General features: G+C 50.0%; 2 protein-coding genes across 4 annotated transcripts in view; one reads left to right on the forward strand and one right to left on the reverse strand.

Moving 5' to 3' along the window:
- Positions 1-6,149, forward strand: part of RGL1 (ral guanine nucleotide dissociation stimulator like 1) — a 66,817-nt gene extending 60,668 nt beyond the window's left edge. For all 3 annotated transcript variants that reach the window (NM_001031271.2, XM_046944420.1, XM_040704576.2), the window contains exons 15-18: positions 462-648; positions 2,410-2,664; positions 3,620-3,734; positions 4,186-6,149. In NM_001031271.2, the coding sequence (NP_001026442.1) occupies positions 462-648; positions 2,410-2,664; positions 3,620-3,734; positions 4,186-4,373 (745 nt within the window). In that variant the 3' untranslated portion in view covers positions 4,374-6,149. The remainder of the gene's footprint in view (positions 1-461; positions 649-2,409; positions 2,665-3,619; positions 3,735-4,185) is intronic.
- Positions 6,150-6,408: 259 nt separating this feature from the next.
- COLGALT1 (collagen beta(1-O)galactosyltransferase 1) overlaps positions 6,409-17,516 on the reverse strand; it is a 33,691-nt gene continuing 22,583 nt past the window's right edge. Inside the window, exons 2-12 of the mRNA XM_422290.6 lie at positions 17,174-17,284; positions 16,362-16,479; positions 15,754-15,888; positions 13,736-13,940; positions 11,588-11,707; positions 11,395-11,471; positions 10,103-10,209; positions 9,319-9,451; positions 8,997-9,124; positions 8,290-8,496; positions 6,409-7,848 (exon numbers count right to left, since the gene is read on the reverse strand). Coding sequence (XP_422290.3) covers positions 7,572-7,848; positions 8,290-8,496; positions 8,997-9,124; positions 9,319-9,451; positions 10,103-10,209; positions 11,395-11,471; positions 11,588-11,707; positions 13,736-13,940; positions 15,754-15,888; positions 16,362-16,479; positions 17,174-17,284 — 1,618 coding nt within the window. The 3' untranslated portion in view covers positions 6,409-7,571. The remainder of the gene's footprint in view (positions 7,849-8,289; positions 8,497-8,996; positions 9,125-9,318; positions 9,452-10,102; positions 10,210-11,394; positions 11,472-11,587; positions 11,708-13,735; positions 13,941-15,753; positions 15,889-16,361; positions 16,480-17,173; positions 17,285-17,516) is intronic.

Below are 17,516 nucleotides of genomic sequence, written 5' to 3' on the forward strand. Positions count from 1 at the left end.
AGCGTGTGGCCACACGTTACCCATCACTCACTGTCCTACTTGCTCTCTGCCTTGAGCTTCTTTGTGTCAGAGGGACAGTGGTGTGCAGCAGTCCGTAAGGAGTGAGCTGCCAGGTCTCTAGCTTGGTTTGTAAACGTGTCATATTTACCATCAATCACTTCCTGGCAAGAGAGTCTGAAAATGCATAAGGCTGAAGAGAAGCCTCGTTTATGATACTGAGCATTAGCTCTGAGTTTGGTCTTGCAGCTGGAGCTTACGCGAGGTCAAGGCAGTGTTGTGTTAGTGTGTAGCAAACTCTCTTGACAAATGATATAAACAGTAGAGAGGAAATGAAAACAATAGGCCACTCGAGATAGAAAAGCAAAACAGTACAAAAGATTTTGCACCAAATGACAGCTTTGCTCACCCCAGCTCTGTTCTGCTTTTGCTTACCAGCTGTCATGCTTTGTTTTCTATACTAGACTGTTTCTGGGCTCCGAGGTGATCACCAACAGCACGCCCACCAAAGAGCAGCCCAAATCCACTCCAAGTGGGAGCTCTGGTGAGAGCATGGACTCGGTCAGTGTGTCATCCTGTGAGTCCAACCACTCTGAATCTGAAGAAGTCTGCGTCACTCCCATAGACACTCCTGATGAGCCACAGAAAAAGGTACAGCCCGGGGCTCATTGCCAGCACGATTAGACCAAGGCAGGCTGTCCGTGCTGCACCCAGATGTTTGCCCAAGCCTTGAGTCTTGACTAGGGCACTGCTTTTAGGGGGGTGGAGAGACTCTAAAATTAACTGTGTAAAGATGGAAGCAATCCAGTTGGGCTTTTTTGCACAATCCCTTTTGTGTTGCCAGGATACCAGGCGGACTGCAGTTTGCCTTCTGTGAAGCCAGATTTTAATGTGGTTCCTGGTGGTGTTTTTGGTTTTAGAGGAGGCTTTGGAGCAGCATGAGGTTAATTTGTCTCTCAGCCCCCCATCATGCTTTTGGGGAGGGAAGGGGGAGGCTGGCAGCATTTCTACCTTGGAACCATAGGAACTGGGGTGAGGAGCCAGAGCATCATGCCTGCAGATGGTGGCACTTCTCTCCAGCATGCAGCAGTGTGACATTAGCAGTGATAAGGATGGGAGGATCTGTACGCTCCCCCGAGCAAAACCAAAGGAAACAGGAGATGGGATCATCAGAACATGAGTGAATCAGCAGCAGGTCATTTCACCCCAGGCTGTCTCAGGTTCAGTGAGCTCTTCTGTGGTTAGCAGCCTGCCGCCATGCTTGTCGTGCCGAAGCAATTGATGCAGTTCTATCTGGAAAATGGAACTTGACTTCAGCAACTGGGGAAAGCCTGTCTGTGACACAGCTGTGTGTTAGCTCACGTGTGTGTTGGTGACAGCACTGTGTCATCCCAGAGCAGGCAGGGCTGCTGCAGCTGACCCTAAAAGAAAGGCACTGCACCAGCAACCCAGGAAATCCCCCCTTATTCCTTTTTCTGGCTTGGCAGAGCCCCGTGCCCTGCACATGGGCAGCTGGGATGTCCCCCAACAATGTGAGGGTAAAGGTGTAGGGGTGAAGCTGTGTGTGTCTGTGCTGGCAGCAGCAAATCATACCAGAGTATGGCTGGCCCTTCTGGACAGGCAAAGTGTAAAGACAGGAAGGCAGCAGGTGAGATCTGTTTGGGGCATCCACTGGGAGGCCTTCCCTACAGGCAGACTCTTCCTTTTTGTTCTAAGTCATGTTGAAGACATTTTAGGGATGTTTGGGCTTGAGCTTCTGGCTATTTTAAAGGAAATTGCATTTAGTGTTCTTGAACCAAATGGAGCACGAGGTCCCAGACATCGGCATCCATCTCACTAAGTCATGCAAACAGTTCAGCTGGAGTGGTTGTTTAAGTGGATTTGAAGCATGAGTTGGAGAGGGAACCTCCTGGTGGCAGTTTGAGAGCAAGGCATATAGAAGAAAATGGTGAAACCCTGCACTTCATGGGGAGGGGAGGAGGCATAAAGAATAGACAAGGAGCAGGGGCAGACAAGGAGGGCTGTGTTTGTGTATATGTATGTGCATTTTCACAGCAGACACAAGTCCAGCTCCCTGCACAAAGTTGGGTCTTGCTGCAGCGCAGAGTGCCCTTCCCACACCCATCTGTCCCCAGCCAGGAGCCCAACTGTGTTCCTTGTGTCTGCTGCCACCTCCTGGCCTTCTCACACTGTGAGCAGCTCACCAAGTGGGAAGCAAGTAAGCACTAAAATGCTGAAATGAGTCAAGTTCGTTGTGTTTTTGGAGGTAATACTACAGCCAGTGTGCTGGACAGAGGGCAGAGCAGTGGGGATTTGCACATACCTCCTACTTTCCTGTGTTCTCCCTCCAGAGTGACACATGCACACACACAGTGCCCAGTTTGTAACTGTGTTTTTCTTCCTGCTGTGCAGCTCTCGGAATCCTCCTCCTCCTGTTCCTCCATCCATTCCATGGACACATCCTCCTCGGGGCTGTCATCTTTAACCAACATAATTTCGTCCCCTCCCTTCTTGTCCTCCAACCCCAAGATCCACAAGCGCTCCATCTCCGTGACATCCATTACCTCAACAGTACTGTCCCCTGTTTACAACCAGCAGAACGAGGACACCTGCATCATCCGAATCAGCGTGGAAGACAACAATGGCAATATGTACAAGAGCATCATGGTGAGTGGCGTGCAACAGCAAGCTGCCCTTAGCCTTCATCCTGCTTTCTTTCTGGGTGACTGCTAAAGCACAAGGTGGTTTTAATGGTGCAAAGACCAATTCGCTGAGCCGACTACTCAAAGTGGGCTTGAGAGTGAAAGTGACAAATGTTTGCATTCAGCATCTGTGGAACGTGATGTGAATAAGAGGTCTGAATATAGCAGAGTGAAAGAGAGTGATGGGTGCAGGATGTGCTGCTCCTGCCCTTTAGCTAGAGCCAGCTGCTGCCTCCCCTGCTTGGTACGTGAGTGACACGAGCTCTGCTCGAAGCCTTCCCTGGGAGCAAACAAGGGTATTTTTTTGGCACGTTCAGCTTTTTCATGGTATTAATGGTCTGCCCTCTCCAAATTGCAAAGAGCAGCTCCCTCTGAGGGCCTGCCAAATTCTGCCTCCAAGAGATAAATCTTCCCTTTGACTTCATAAGGCCCTGCTGAACCTCACGTCTGCTCCAGGCACACCACAGTGTGTGTTCCACTGCAGACAGTACTCAAAGTTACAAGGCCAAAAATCTTTGCAGGATGCCAGAGAAGGTATTTAGCACAGTGAGGCTCCAGATTAATTGATGTCTGCAAACAGCAGATGGGACAGTTAGTCGTGTGGAAGTTTACGGCTAGCAAGAATAACATCTCATCTCTCAGAGTGGTTGCTCAGGGAAGCAGACAGTGTGATTTACTGCTGGCTCTGCCCTTACAGCATCTCTCTTCTTGAATTGAAATAGCAATAAGTAAGTGTCGTAAATATCACAACTTAGTATGTGGGAGTATCTGGCTACTCCTATGTTACTGACCCATCAGAATTTCTCAGCTCTCTAAACCTTTTGCAAGGCCTGCAAAGACACAGGCCTTTACTGATCATTAAACTGTTATCTAAAGTGAACAAGCAGAACGTCTCACTGCATGCCTGTCTCTCTTTGCAGCTAACCAGCCAAGATAAAACTCCTGCTGTCATCCAGCGAGCCATGTCAAAGCACAACCTGGAATCTGATGCAGCTGAGGAGTATGAGCTTGTACAGGTCATCTCTGAGGACAAAGGTAGGGAGGCAGAACTGCTGCTGCTTCAGTAGTAATGCTCCATTTTTAAGGAAGGGATAAAATGCTGCGTTGTTACAGGTGCCAGTGGGAATAACAGCTGTGTGGGGATGATGTAGCATGGCCTGCCAGCCCTTTGCCTTCTATAGGGAGTGTGGGCTTCCTGGCAGCCCTCTGTATGTGCCCTGTGTGGGCACAGCCACCTCCAGAGCTGCTTGCCTTCCCTTGAGCCGAGCAGCCTGCCCACAGGGGCAGGGCACAGCCTGGATCCCTGCTGCTGCCTGTCATCCTCCATAGCCCTTCTGTCCTGTTTCTGATGAGGCACAGCAGCAGAAAGGGGCAGCACTGCTCAGCTGTGTGTGAGCATCTGCTCCTCACCTGAACATCACCCGTTCTCTCCTCCTGCATTGTGCAGTACCACCACTGACCACTCGCTCTGCTCCCTGTGTTGCAGAGCTGGTGATCCCAGACAGTGCCAACGTGTTCTACGCCATGAACAGCCAGGTGAACTTCGACTTCATACTGAGGAAAAAAGCTCCCGCTGACGGGCAGGTGAAAATGAGGAGCAGATCCAGCCTGACGCTCCCCAGAACTGCCAAACGGGGGTGCTGGAGTAACAGGAACAGCAAAATCACACTCTGAGGTGGATGCAGCGGCGCTGAGGTGAACTGGTTGAGAAGCCTACCTTCGCTACCATCAGTATTACAGAATCACAGCAGGTGAATGTGTCAGTATTCAACGTTGAAAATATTGGAGACAAATGCAAAGTGAGCATTTGGTCGACGTCCAGCCAGAGCTGTGTCTCTTCACCTGCAGCTGGACAGACACGGATTTACAGGACAGGCCGGACTAGGATTATTTTGTTTTGCACATTAGCCTAGGAAGGTGAGAAACCCCACCTAGAGGGGGAAACAGGACTGCAATGTTTGTACTCAGAACACCACGTAAGCCTACTTCTTGTGTGAAAAAACCTTTTCTTTGTGCCAGTATTACACACAATGAGAATACCTGCATTTATTTTTATACAACTGGAGAAGAAAAGCCACAGGCCTGTTCTGCCAGAAGGGAGCAGGAGCCCCCCTGGCCCACAGCAGCCCAAGGAGAGTGCTGGGTCACAGAGGGGTAGGCTGACCAAGCAGTGCACCCATGGCAAGGCACTGTGGGTACAGCCCCAAAGCGCTCATCTCTGGAGAAGGAAGAAGCAACTGCAAGAACGTGCATTGCCTTCACACTGCTGGCAGCCTTCTTTTTGCACTTGTTCAAAGCCAGAAAATTACCTATTTTGGATTATTATTATTTTTTTTTTCCCAAAGAACATTAAAAGAGAAGACTGTGCTTGCTTTCACATGAATGTCACGATTTGTTCATGAGCAAGGCACTCAAAACTACGTCTGGACTTCAGTGCCACTGCCGTGTGGTTCTCCTTTTGCTTTGCTAACCCACTTAACAGAAGTCGATGCCTCTGCATGCACTCTGACATGACTGATGTACCTCTTTGTAATGTGCAATCAATATTCAGGAGCAGAACTTTCCCCACGTTACTCCACCTTTTTCATTCCATGGGAGGCAACTACATTACCTTCTATCTTAAAAGTGGGTATTGAGAGGAAATAGCCCAATTTCTAGCATTACCCCCAAACAGATTTTATATCCTTGTAGCATTATTATGCATAATCTCCAGCCACCGCCCTTGCTCTTTGTATACACCTATAAATGAATTTCCTGACATGGTACATCCTTTCAGCTGGAATAAACCATCTGTTCTCCGTGAACACACACCTGGAGTGTCCTCCCCGGTCCAGGCTTCCTTGGAAAGAGGGAGGTTTGATTTTATAAAGCCATAGAGAAAGGGCACTGTAAACAGCCCTCACTGAACAGACCGCCTTTGGGATGCGTTAGTGTTAGTTACAATAAACTCAGATACTGAATTTTACACATGCCTGGGGCTTTTCTTCCACCCGTTCTGCAGCTGCCATGTCCAAACTGGGCTCAGAGTACATCAGCAGTCTGTGATAAAAGCGTGATGTAAGCAGCAGTGCATGCGCCATTGTGCACACACTGCCTTTACAGGAGGCACCACCCAGGGCACAGTCTGTGTAAGAACTAAAACTGGACTTAGGTGAGCGAGGGAGGCCTGAGTTTGTAACCAGCCCCTCACACGTGCCAAGGGTTAGCACAAGTTTGCAGCAGAAGTGGTTTTCTTTGCGTTTCAGTGTAGGAGTGCACTGATGTCTGTACAGCATCCTTTGTAAATTGCAACGTTGCTAACTCCACCATTGCATGTCTGTATTAAGCTGAAAGGAAAATGGTCTTGATCTTAAAATGACCCCTCCCCAGAACATTATATATAAAGATTTTTTTTAACTGCTTACCTGTAATCTTTATACAATAAGCATATAAATATTTTTTTTCCACTGATACTTGCCTTAAGTTCATCTATGCCATTCTCCTAGGCTTTATTACTACTGCGTGTCAGTTACTTTACATCTCTTTACCCTTCCACTAATGCCCCTCTCTTCAGCATCACCACATTAATTGGCCCAAGTTCCTAGCTCCTTCTGCCTCCCCTGGGAAGGCTCGACTGCACCAGTTTGGGCTTGAACAGAAAATGCTGTGTCAGCCAAACCAAGCACGAGCAGCGCCTGCTCGCACCCAATGAAGAGCACACACAGCTGCATTTCTTGCACCAGGTTCTATGTATTATCAGACCCGCTGACAGGTAATAACACGTCGTCTTTAGCAGAAAGCACAACATGGATGAGGAATTATTAAAAACAATCAAAAAAACTTAAAAAAAAAAAAACACAACAAAGCAACCACACACAGATCAACTGCACAGATCAGCTGGCAGCGAGGCTCTGCACTGCCATGCAGGAGAGCGGCCCAGAGCTGCAGCCTGTGGCCACCTGCCTGCTCCCAAACCTCTTCAAAACATCACCATCACACTCTGCTGTCACAGGAGCCAGCAGCAAGCATATCAGCACCCACCCCAAAAAAAGACAAGTTTGCTCCTCACATGAGAAAATATCAAGACAAGTTGCCTTTCCGTCCTGAAGGAACACATGGAGGGGGGGAGGAAGCAGAACGTGTTCCCTTCAGAGTGCAGAGGAAATACAAGTGGCAGCACTGCTCTGCCTGCTGCTCTGCAGGTTCTGTGATGCACCAACACATCCGTTCTGGGCCAGCAGCCCATCTGAATGGGGTTCGGGCAGCCTTGACATTCAGAGGGGAAGCCAGGAATGCTTTTTCTGCAGAAATGTGAAGAGAAGACACTGCACTTAGAGCACTGCTCCAGTGCATGGAGTGTTTTTGGAAACCATTCTGATACTGACAAAACGAAACCTCCGAACCCAAACACTCCCTGCAGTTTCTCTCATGAACAGGGTTATAAAAGCCTGCAGACCTACAAGGAGAAACAGCTACACAGCAGCCCAGTTACAGCTATCCAGAAGGGTATGAACACTTGTACACCTCTATATATTAATTTTTATAAATACAGCATTCTACACAAGATACTGTAGAAAGACATCATTCAAGAAATTATTTCTTTTTCTTCTACAAAAGCTTGCAAAGGCTTTTGTTCAGATCTCTGCCTGTCTGGAACACCTTTTTCCTCCTTCGTATCCCCACAGTCCTGGAAAAGCAGCCCGGTGAGCCATAACCCAACCGGGTCCAACCCAACTGGATCCAACCCCACGGGGCCCAACCCAGCAGCCCCGCCGTGCCGTCCCACGCAGCAGGACGGAGGCCCTGCAAACAGCTGCTCTACAACTTCCAAAGGTGAAAAGCCAAAGTGTGAGGCAGGTTTGGCTGTCAACAGAGCCCAGGGGAGGCGGGCAGTCATAGCTCATCCCTAGAGGACGGCGCGTTGAGGGAGGACTGGGGCGGCAGGGCATCCTTGTTCTGCGCCTCGCTGTGGATCTGGCCCTGCTGCCTTGACTTCCAGGAGTGTGTCCTGTCCCAGTCTGTTGACACGGTCTCGTTGTCCCATATGGTGGAGGTCTCTGTGTCACTGAGGTAGCCTGGCTGCCCTGTGTAGTGGGTGGGGTAAACGAGCAAGGGTTCTGCTGAAAAGGCCTTCAAGTCTCTGGACTCGTAATACTCCATGTACTTCGCTCTAAAGGGGGAGAAAAATCATCAGTAGCTGAGTGCGTGTCCATCAGTGCCACCATGTACAACTTGGAGCCACAAGCCAACCCGCTGAGCAGATAGGTGCCAGGGCAGCAAGGCAGTGCTGGGTGGGTCTAGGGCAGGTCTGACCCTCCACAGGGTTGGGGACACAGTCTTACAGTGATGCAGACAAAGCCTCTGTTACCAGACAGCAAGCACCTCAGAACAGCCCACAGGCCCTGCACCAGGCAGGCACACAGCCCCACTGCCACAGGGCTGTCACTGCCTTGGCCCTGCAGCAGCAGCTCTGCTGCAAACAGCCCACACGCACAGAGAGCAGCCCTGATCCCCCAGCCAGGCTGCAGAAGTGAGATGCATCAATGCCAGCCACTTTTAAGACCATTCAGCAAGTCCCAGCATATGTCAACCCAAGAGACATCCTACTTACACAGGGTGCTTGTTGTACATGACTGGCAGAAACTCATCCACAGGCAGCATCTTGCTGAAAGGCTCTGCCCCAATTAGCTTCTGAGCCCCTTGGAAAGAGATTGCATACCCCAGGGTCCAATACGAGTAATCTGCTTCCACCAGGTTCATGACATTGGGAACTGCTTTCTCAGGCTGCTGTACCTGCATCCTTTTCCGGCCGATGTAGCTGAAAGGGTGAAGAGACCACAAAAACTTGAATTGAAGCACATCTGCAGCAATGAAGACCACACAGCTGCTTATTTCCACCAGGACAGGGCAGAGAGTCAATCCAAAAAGCCATCCCTGCTCCCAGACCGCTGTCCCACAGCACTCCTAGACAGCCATACCGTAACCTAGCAGTGGCACAGCTGTGAAAGGCTTTGCAAGGGCACTGAATGCCTCAGTCCAACCCCAGGACTGGGCAGTGCCAGCTCCTCTGCCACAGCAGCATCTCTGACATCATTGGGACCAACCAGCACTGCCCCAGCTACATTGGCCTGACAGTCCCCACTACAGCTGGGTGTCTCCAGTCCGCCCCGGGGAGCAGATCTCTTCCAGTGAGAAGAGCCCACTGAAGTCTGAAACTTTAATGTTGTCTGGCATGAAGCTGCACCTCTGCCATGGCAGAGCATGCTGCTCCCCCCTGTGTGCCCAGCAGCTCCCAGGTGCCTGGGGCCAGCCACTTACATAAGCTCCCAGTCTAGCTGCGCTTGTTCTATGTCATCCATCAGCTTCATCAGCTTCCTCTTAAACTGGTGTTCAAAGCGCACATCATCCTCGATAACGAGCGTCTTCTCCAGTCCTCTGTTCACCACCTGCAACACAAGGGCACAGATCAGTGGCAGCCCCAGGACACTCCTTGCACCCTGGGATCACTGGGGGTCAGCCTGACCTGGCAGTGGCTCCCAGATCCTGCAGGCAAGGAGGCAGAACCACTCCCAGACTCTTGAGTTCAGCCACATCTTGACAATAGCAAGAGTTGTCAAGAACAGCACCCACCAACTCTTACCTCCTTCCAGATGTAGTAATGGCTGAGGAAGCAGCCAATCTCTCCCCTGGTCAGCGGTCGGGAGGAGTAGGGGTCCCGGTACCCCGGCAGCATGTCGATGCTGAGAGCTTTGAGCTGACTCGTGTTCAGTGCTCTGAGAAACAGAGTGTGTGTCACCATTGCAGAACAGTCACGTCTTAAGCCAGACACAGAGGCAGAATGGGAAATGCTGCTGACGTTCTGAGAAAACTGTTGGATACCCAGGACTGAAAGACCATTGGATCCACATGCGTCCCTCACTCCTCCAGGAATCTGTGCAACTTCCAGACCTAAAATGTGTGCTTTTGTTTCTCATTATAAAAATGCCCTAACACACCTTACAGTAGGGTGCACAGGGAAAGGGCTATATCAGCTTAACACTGTAGGACAGAAGTTTCAGAGCATCCAGATGGAAGATCTTGCCAGGAGGTAACTGCTCTCAAACACTTCTGCTGATGACTCAGAGAATCACAGAGCTACAGAATGCTGTGGGTTGGAAGGGATCCCCCAATCCTTTCCTCAGCTCAGGCGGCCCAGGGCCCCATCCACAGCCAAGAGCACCCCCCAGGGATGCCCACAGCTCTGGGCAGCAGTGTCGGTACCTCACTGCCTCTGACTAAGAAATTTCCCCCTAATATTGACCTCAATCTCCCCTCTTTTAGACTAAAGCCATTCCCCCTTCTGCTATTGCAATCAGACCACGTACCAAGTCGGTCCTCCTGCTTATAACCTCCCCCCAAGTAGCGGAGGGCTGCAGTGAACTCACTTTCCATCCACAGCCTCCACGATCTTGACTGCAATCTCCTGTTCATAGAGAGTCCGCAGCATCCGGTCCCGCCTGTCCTTCCGACGCTTCAGATTGATCATGAAAATCTGGGTTGAAGAGAAAGACATCAGCCTCCTGGTTTGGAAGCATGGACGGGGAGCCCTGATCCACTCTTTTTCCAGCAGACCCAGAGGGAGAGCAGAACTCATTAAAATAGCAGGTTTGTTTCTGTTCCAGACTTTGGAATTTGTCCCCACATTGGGGCTGATTTTGAGGGGGAAGGTGAGAGGCTTGTTCTTGGTGTAAAGCCAGTCTGTATGGAACAGGGGAACGCTGCTTTTCCAGGATGAATACATCTGCAAAGAGACCAAGCCTGTGTTGTATAAAGACACAGGATGCTTTGATTTTTGTTTAACACGGAGTACAATGGTCAGCTCCAGCTGAACGCTGACCCACATGTCTCTCCACTGAGATGCAACTGCCCATATTTAGGATTACCAGCAGGGCCACCAGCCAAGCACAAGGACACCATAAAGAGAGGATTTTTGTAATTACTTCAGGCTCTGAAATTCCACTGCTCCCGTTGCCAGAGCAGATAGCCAAGACCTGGAGCAGAGATGTCTGGGCAGGGCTCAGCCCCAACCTGGAGGACACAGACTCCTTGGTGGAGGGCTGAAGCCCTCGCTTGTAGGTAAACAGCAGAGGGGGGGGATATTTTTCAGCCCCAGGCAGACATGTACAAATGCAGCTTTGTATGTCATGGAGCAAAACCTCATCCCAGTAAGAAGCAGATCAAATTCCAGCTCAGTACAAACACAAAAATAATAAACTGGATAAATACAGCACAGCCACAAAGGGCAACGTGGAAAAAACCTACACCAGCTGTGCTGCAAACACAGACACACGGCTAGGCTGTGCTCCCACATCTCTATGTGAGCTGTGTAAACAGATGTAGCAGAATAAGCAACAAAACTGAAGAAATCGTTCCCTTCTGCCACTCAAGAGCAGAAGTTTCCCAAAAGGCGTTTTTTTGTCACAAAACACAGGGATCAACTTGTGAACAGAGCACCAAGTGCTCACAGACCTGACCGGCTGCATGGCCACACACCACAGCTTCTCCCCAATAAGGGCTGCTGCTTTCTCCGTGCATAAAGTTTGAGTCCAAAAGGGAGTGACTGGGAAAGAACTAATGATGTAAAAACATATTATACTCCAAGGAAAACATCTGGAAGCTCAGCTACAAGGAGTACGTAATGGATGGGGAAGCGATGACAGCAAAATAGGTTCCTTACTTCATCAAATCCCATCTTGTCAGGGCGCTTCGGAGGAACAGAGACATACTGAGAGGGCTCAATGGGAGGACGATCGACTGAAAGAGAGCAGAGATCCCAACCATCACCTGGAGGTACATGCTTGATTGATACAACTGAACGTGTCTGCAGATGCTCACTGGGGGCTCCAGCATAGCGGGGCACAGCCACTTACTCATAGCCTCAATCAGTGTGTGCACAAAGTTCTCTGTCTCTTCTTGCAGCGTCTGGTGTGACTTCAGGGGCATGGGAAGGAAACCGTAGTGCTCACGGTTGCAGATGAACATCTGAATTCCTGAGGATTGCAGAAGAGAAATGAGAGCTGGGTCTTTTATGGGCAGATTTCACTGTTGATACACTGCCACTGCTCTGTTGATACACAGCCACAACCCCAGGGCAGTGGGCACAGCTCTGTGCTGCCAGAGCTCAGCAAGCATTGGGCACCGCTCTCAGCCACAGGGGCTGGGGTTGGCTGGTGCTGTGTGCAGCTCAGCGATCCCTGTGGCCTTCCAATTCAATCAATACATGATATGATCCTATGAACATCACTGTGTCATTTTCTGTTTTGTTGGCTGGCAGAATCTGGCCTCTCCTATGAAACCAATATCTATTCACTCCCTAGCAGCAGGTGCTTTTAACCACAGTCAGGATTTCTCTGGGAGAGACCAGAGAAAGGGATCTTTTTTAGCCTTTGCATTCAAAGTGATCCTACAGCAGAGGGCAGAATGGGCCTTTAGCAAAAGAAGTGCTTGATGCAAGCTGCAAGGGGTGAAGGTCAGGTGGAAAGAAGTAGTCCTGCTGGATGCCTTGTTGTTCCTCTGGGTGACAGGAAGCCCTTCCTGGGGTCACACAGGATGGAGCTGCAAAGCCCGGGTTATCAGTGCAGCTACAGGCTCTGCCACTGCCTCTGCAAAGGATTCAGCAGGGGCTTTGCAACTAGGCATCTTCCTACTTCTGTTTGCTTTGGCTGGGAAGTAAAGATTAGACATTTTCACCTGTGTCAGCAAAAAACACTGAGGAAAATGTCTGATAACCACCTTGAAAATGCCGAGTCTAGGCACTGGCACAGCTGCCCAGGGAGCCGTGGGGGTCACTGTCCCCAGGGGGGTTCCAGACCCATGGGGATGTGGCACTGAGGGACGTGGTCATTGGGCACAGTGGGGGTATGCTGGGGATGGCCTTAGGGATCAGAGAGGTCCTTTCCAACCTGTGATCAGGAAACCTGCTCAAAAACATCCAAGGAAGAAAAGGGAAAATACTTGTTGTTTTCATTGAGCTCTGGTAAGGTCCTTTTATTAATTAACCACAGCCTGAATCCACACGACTGGCCAAGCAGATTTAAAAGAAAATGCAAAACTGGAGACATCTGCATTTGCTGCCTATTTTCCCCTTTCTTCTCCTACTTAATAAAACAAGTATAACCACTCCTCTCCCTCTGAAGAAGAAAGCAAAAGCAGACAGACACTACCTGGAGTGCAGGTGCTTTCATTCATATGCAAGTCCCCCTAATCCCTGGTATTCTAGAACTGTCTGTGCCAATGACCCCCGTGTTCCCACCTCTTGAAGTTCTGTAAGCACACTGCTGCCTGCAATGCTTGCCAAAGCACATCCAATTGTCAACTGCAGTTAAGGTGAATGGCAGAATAAAAAATTCCTACCTACTGACATTAATTGATTGGGCACTGATCTAATCAGCTAAGCTTATCTGGCTCGATCTCTGCTCTCATCTTCCGTTGGCTTAAACTCAGTTAATCTGTATACATTCATGCCAATATTTCTGTTCCTTCTGGGATAAAGGCTACTTTAAAATAGCAAAGCTACCTCAAAATGGGGAGGGGGACTCACTCACTAGACCTGTTTTTGCAGTAAAAACCCATTAGTGTGACAAGTGATGGAAAAGCTGTAGATGCTGGTGTTACTGGCAGCCTTTGTAGGGCAGTGACAGGACCCACAGCCACATTCAGGCACCAGGAATGTCCCCCACATCCCTGCATTTCAGGTCAAGCTGAAATCCTCCTCTTTCAGAGACAGACGCAGTACCAGCAGCCTCCTGCCCTGCCCTTTGCTCAGGGAGCCTCCTGAAGTGGTGACCATAGACACCCTAGCTGCAGAATGTAGGATGCTGCCTTGCTGTGACACAAATGAAGGGTGGGTGCCACACAGACCTTGTCCCTATAAGAGCTCCCTGGGAGACCCCCGAGTGGAGGAGGGGAGCGGGGTACAAACTGACAGCTGAAGTCAACAAATGCCTTTTGGCCTCTGAACTCCAAGCAGAGCTCTGCATGTCTACTAGCAAATCCTCCCCCATCAACAGCTCCAGTACCTGCTTGGCGACTGGAGAAGGCAAAGACCATGATATCATCAAAGCTCCAGGTGTAGTCCTGGTGGGGCGGGTAGAACATCAGCTTGGTGGAGGCCTCCTTCCTCAGGTCAATGAGGAACGTGGAATGGATCATAGGGACAGCAAAACAGCCCATCCTCTTCCATTCCCGGATCAAGGGGTAATCCAGGGTTCTTTTGTAATAGCCCTGCAAACACAACAAGCAGGCCGATCGTTACAAGAGATTTGCTGTAAAGATGCTCCCCAGCAAAAGCTCTCACCCTTTGCCCTCCCCAGCAGAAATGGATCAGTGCCCAGTTCACAGATTTTGAAGCATTCCCTAATTGGAAAGGTTCAGCCAAGCGTTTAGAAACAATCCCCGTCCCACAAGCTAAAGCTCAACCTTCTCTCTCTGTTTTAGCAGCTATTGGAAACTCAAACCTTCCCACTGCAAAACCAAGAGTGCGTCAAACTCAGGACAGTGTTCCCTTGGCTCTCTCCAAAGCTTTTTTTTCATTCAGATGTTCAGGTCTGATCCTGGGAGCACTGTTCACATTCAGCAGTCACAAAAGGCACTCCGTGTCTGCCACAATAGCAGCTACACATTATTTCTGAGTGGGATTTAAACAAGCCATGTCCCTGGCCGCAGGGCAGGTCGCCTCTCAGTCTCCATTGGCTGTCCAACAACTCCTGCTTCTCCATCCCAGGGTAAGCAGGTCTCACACCCGCCTCGAGCTCAGCCCCCATCACCATCCCCAGGGAGAGAAAGGCTGAGAGCAGCATGGAGACTGCGAGCACAGCCACGTGCAGCAGCAGCTCCAAGAGCAGCTTTTTCCTCCCCACATTTTGCAAGGCACATTTGCTGCTGGGTTTTTCCCCTTCTTCCTTTTGCAGCTAACGCTGGTGTCAATGGAAACTTCCTACTGAAGAGGGACTCCCAGGGCCAGGGCTGAGGCTAGTGCATGCAGGCAGCGATCCACTTCAGTCCGTGAAGAAATGCTGATTTACATCAGTGGAAAACCTGGCTGTCTCAGCAGTCAACCTTAAAAATCTACAGGAAAATGCCTTCACCGTGAAGTTACTATTTCCAACTTAAAACAACACCAAAAACCCCATGGAATAACTAACACCACTCACAAACATCTTATCTCTACACGAAACTCCCAAGAATTTGGGAAATTTAGGATCCTTTCCTGCTATTTTTATACCCAAATAGCTCAAGCTGTGATTTTTAGGGGATGAAAAAACATTGTGAGGAGGTATCATTCATGTTTGCCGTTCTCTTATGTTACTCCCCACTACCACCCCTGCTATCAGACAGACGTGTGGCATCTCCATGGCTCTGGAACACCCCCAGTGACAGCAACCCCATCATTCCCTGGGCAGTCTGTGCCAATGGCCAACCACTTTTCCTGAGAAGAAACTTCTCCTAATATCTAACCCACCTCCAGAGAACCGAGTTTTCAGATGGGAAAGAGATGCCCAGACTGTGGTAATAGATTTACCCCTCTGTATTAATGATTCCCACACTAAAGTCCTACTCTTCCTGTAGTATATGAGAAGGTAACACCAAACTCTAATTTCTGGCCTTAGCACTTCTGTCTTTTGCACATACACCTGAGCACACACACAGAGACTCCTCTGTGACCCCACTGCATAAATCTTGCTCACACAAGAGAAAAATCACTTGCATGCAGCGGAGAGCTGTAGAAAGAAAAGCAGATTCCTCCTGGAGCAGTGTCAGTACACAGAACAGCCAATCCAAAATTAGGTACTGCCAGTTTTAAGGCCATTATGCAAACACATGGAAATACCTCAAATAAACACTGGTGTGTCTATATGTGGGTATATACATTTTTTTTTAACATAGCTAGTGACAGTGTATCACTTCCCCAGACATCAGCTGAGGAACACTGAGCTGAGCATCACTCAGATCCAGCACAGCTCCCTTCAGATACAGCGTTTTCAAGTGAGGGAGCCCCAGCTTGCAGTCACTATGCCCCATTCACCCAACCACCTGCCTGGGGGGTGATGCCACACCAGAAGTTGGAATACAGAAAGCGAGACTCCAGCATCGGTGCCACCAAGGTCTTGTTTTCTGCTATCAGCAGGTTCAGAGTTTCTGGGTTGGTCAGTAAATTATCCGTATCGAGAAACTAGAGAAGGAAGAGGAAAATAAGTTTGTTATTAGATGAGGCCATATTAGATGAGCCCCTGATGCTTGCCAAGGAACATGGCAGCCAGAAGTGTGAGGTACTGGCAAAAAGCACTGGTGGGCCTGACACCGCAGGACATGACTGCTGTGGGGAAGCCCAGGGGTGGCTGCCTCTGTGACAGACACAGGAGATGGGGAAGGACGCAGAGCTGTCCCTCTGACTGCAAAGAATTACTCCAGCATAGGGCATGGGGAACCAACAATGCTGAAAATTCATGGCAGAGCACTCTGTGAAGAGGAGCAGGAAGAGTTCTTAAACAGGCCCCATTCTTTCACCCTGTTCAGAGCTTTCAAGACCACCACCAGAGGCACCCATCTTCACACAGCTGCTCTGCTCCACTGCGCCCTTAGCCCAGAGGGATGGCCTGAATGGCTTCAGCCTGAGAACAGTGAGAAACGCAAGGTTTTCCTTACCAGGACGTAGTCTGACCACTTCTCCCGTGCAGCACGCAGGGCAGCCTGCCGCAGCTTCATCACGTGGGTGAACCGGGAGCTCGGCCAATGCTTCGGTCCCATTTCTTCTGGGTAGGACCTAGCAAAGAAAGCAGTCAAAAAAGCACAGCACTCTTGCTGCCTTCTTTGCAAAGAAAACAGCATCAGAGGCACCTCAGGCAACTCGGGAGAGGAAAACAGAGTGGAAGAGTGCTTCCAAGGGAAAATGGTTCCAAATTTCATGCTGGCACGTGTAGAGCATGCAGCACTTCCTGACAACCAAGGAGCCACAGGCACAACAGGAGGATCCCGTCAGGCCCAGGGCATCAGCAGCATCGGGTCCAAAGGTAAAACCTCTGTAACAGGGATTGAGGGAAATTCTGGGACAGATCCCTGTGCAAGGTATGCCTTTCTCTGGCTTGGAACTTGCTGAGTAGCTGACAGCAGGGACAGAGCTTTGGTGGAAGCAATGGGAAAGAGCTGTGATTTCTCTATTCCCTTGCACATAAAGAAGGGCAGTGTGTAACTCCTGCAGCTTTTGGTGTGATTTGTTCACCATACAAAGGAGAGCGGCTGCGGATGCTGAGTAACTGGATGGAAAACGCCTCCCCAGTTCTGCAGGAGTTGCTTCACTGAAGTCTTACATGCTCCACCACAACAGCTCCAATGGGACAGACCCCACAAAGAAAAACCACGTGTGTGTTGATTGAATGCATTCCCTGGCTGGAGAGCAGGAAAGCACCTAGGGAACGTGGCCTATACTTTCAAGAGCCAGCCCCCGCTGCAGTACTCACTGCGGGTCTTCCATCGGCCTCCACTCCACATCATGGTAGAGGTTCTGCACATTCTTCAGCCACTCCCTAAGGATTGCAGTGGTGTTATCAGCGTTGTGGTCAGTGGCCACCCTGGAAAATAAGAGCACAGAGAGCCCGGTTCATATAAGATTGAGGCACCAGCAGCAGTGTCCGCCCGTTTGGCCCAGGATGGTGCCAGGAAGGTTGGGCTCCAGTTCCTTCGCATTTCCCAGCTGGTACATGGGTCGCCCTAGGCAGAACTATTTCTTACAGGCAATCTGACTGAGCTGTGGGCATCTCTGTTCAGTGCAGGGGAGTTGCACTAGATACCCTTTAAAGGTCC

This window comes from Gallus gallus, chromosome 8, assembly GCF_016699485.2.
Source record: "Gallus gallus isolate bGalGal1 chromosome 8, bGalGal1.mat.broiler.GRCg7b, whole genome shotgun sequence".
NCBI lineage: Eukaryota > Metazoa > Chordata > Aves > Galliformes > Phasianidae > Gallus > Gallus gallus.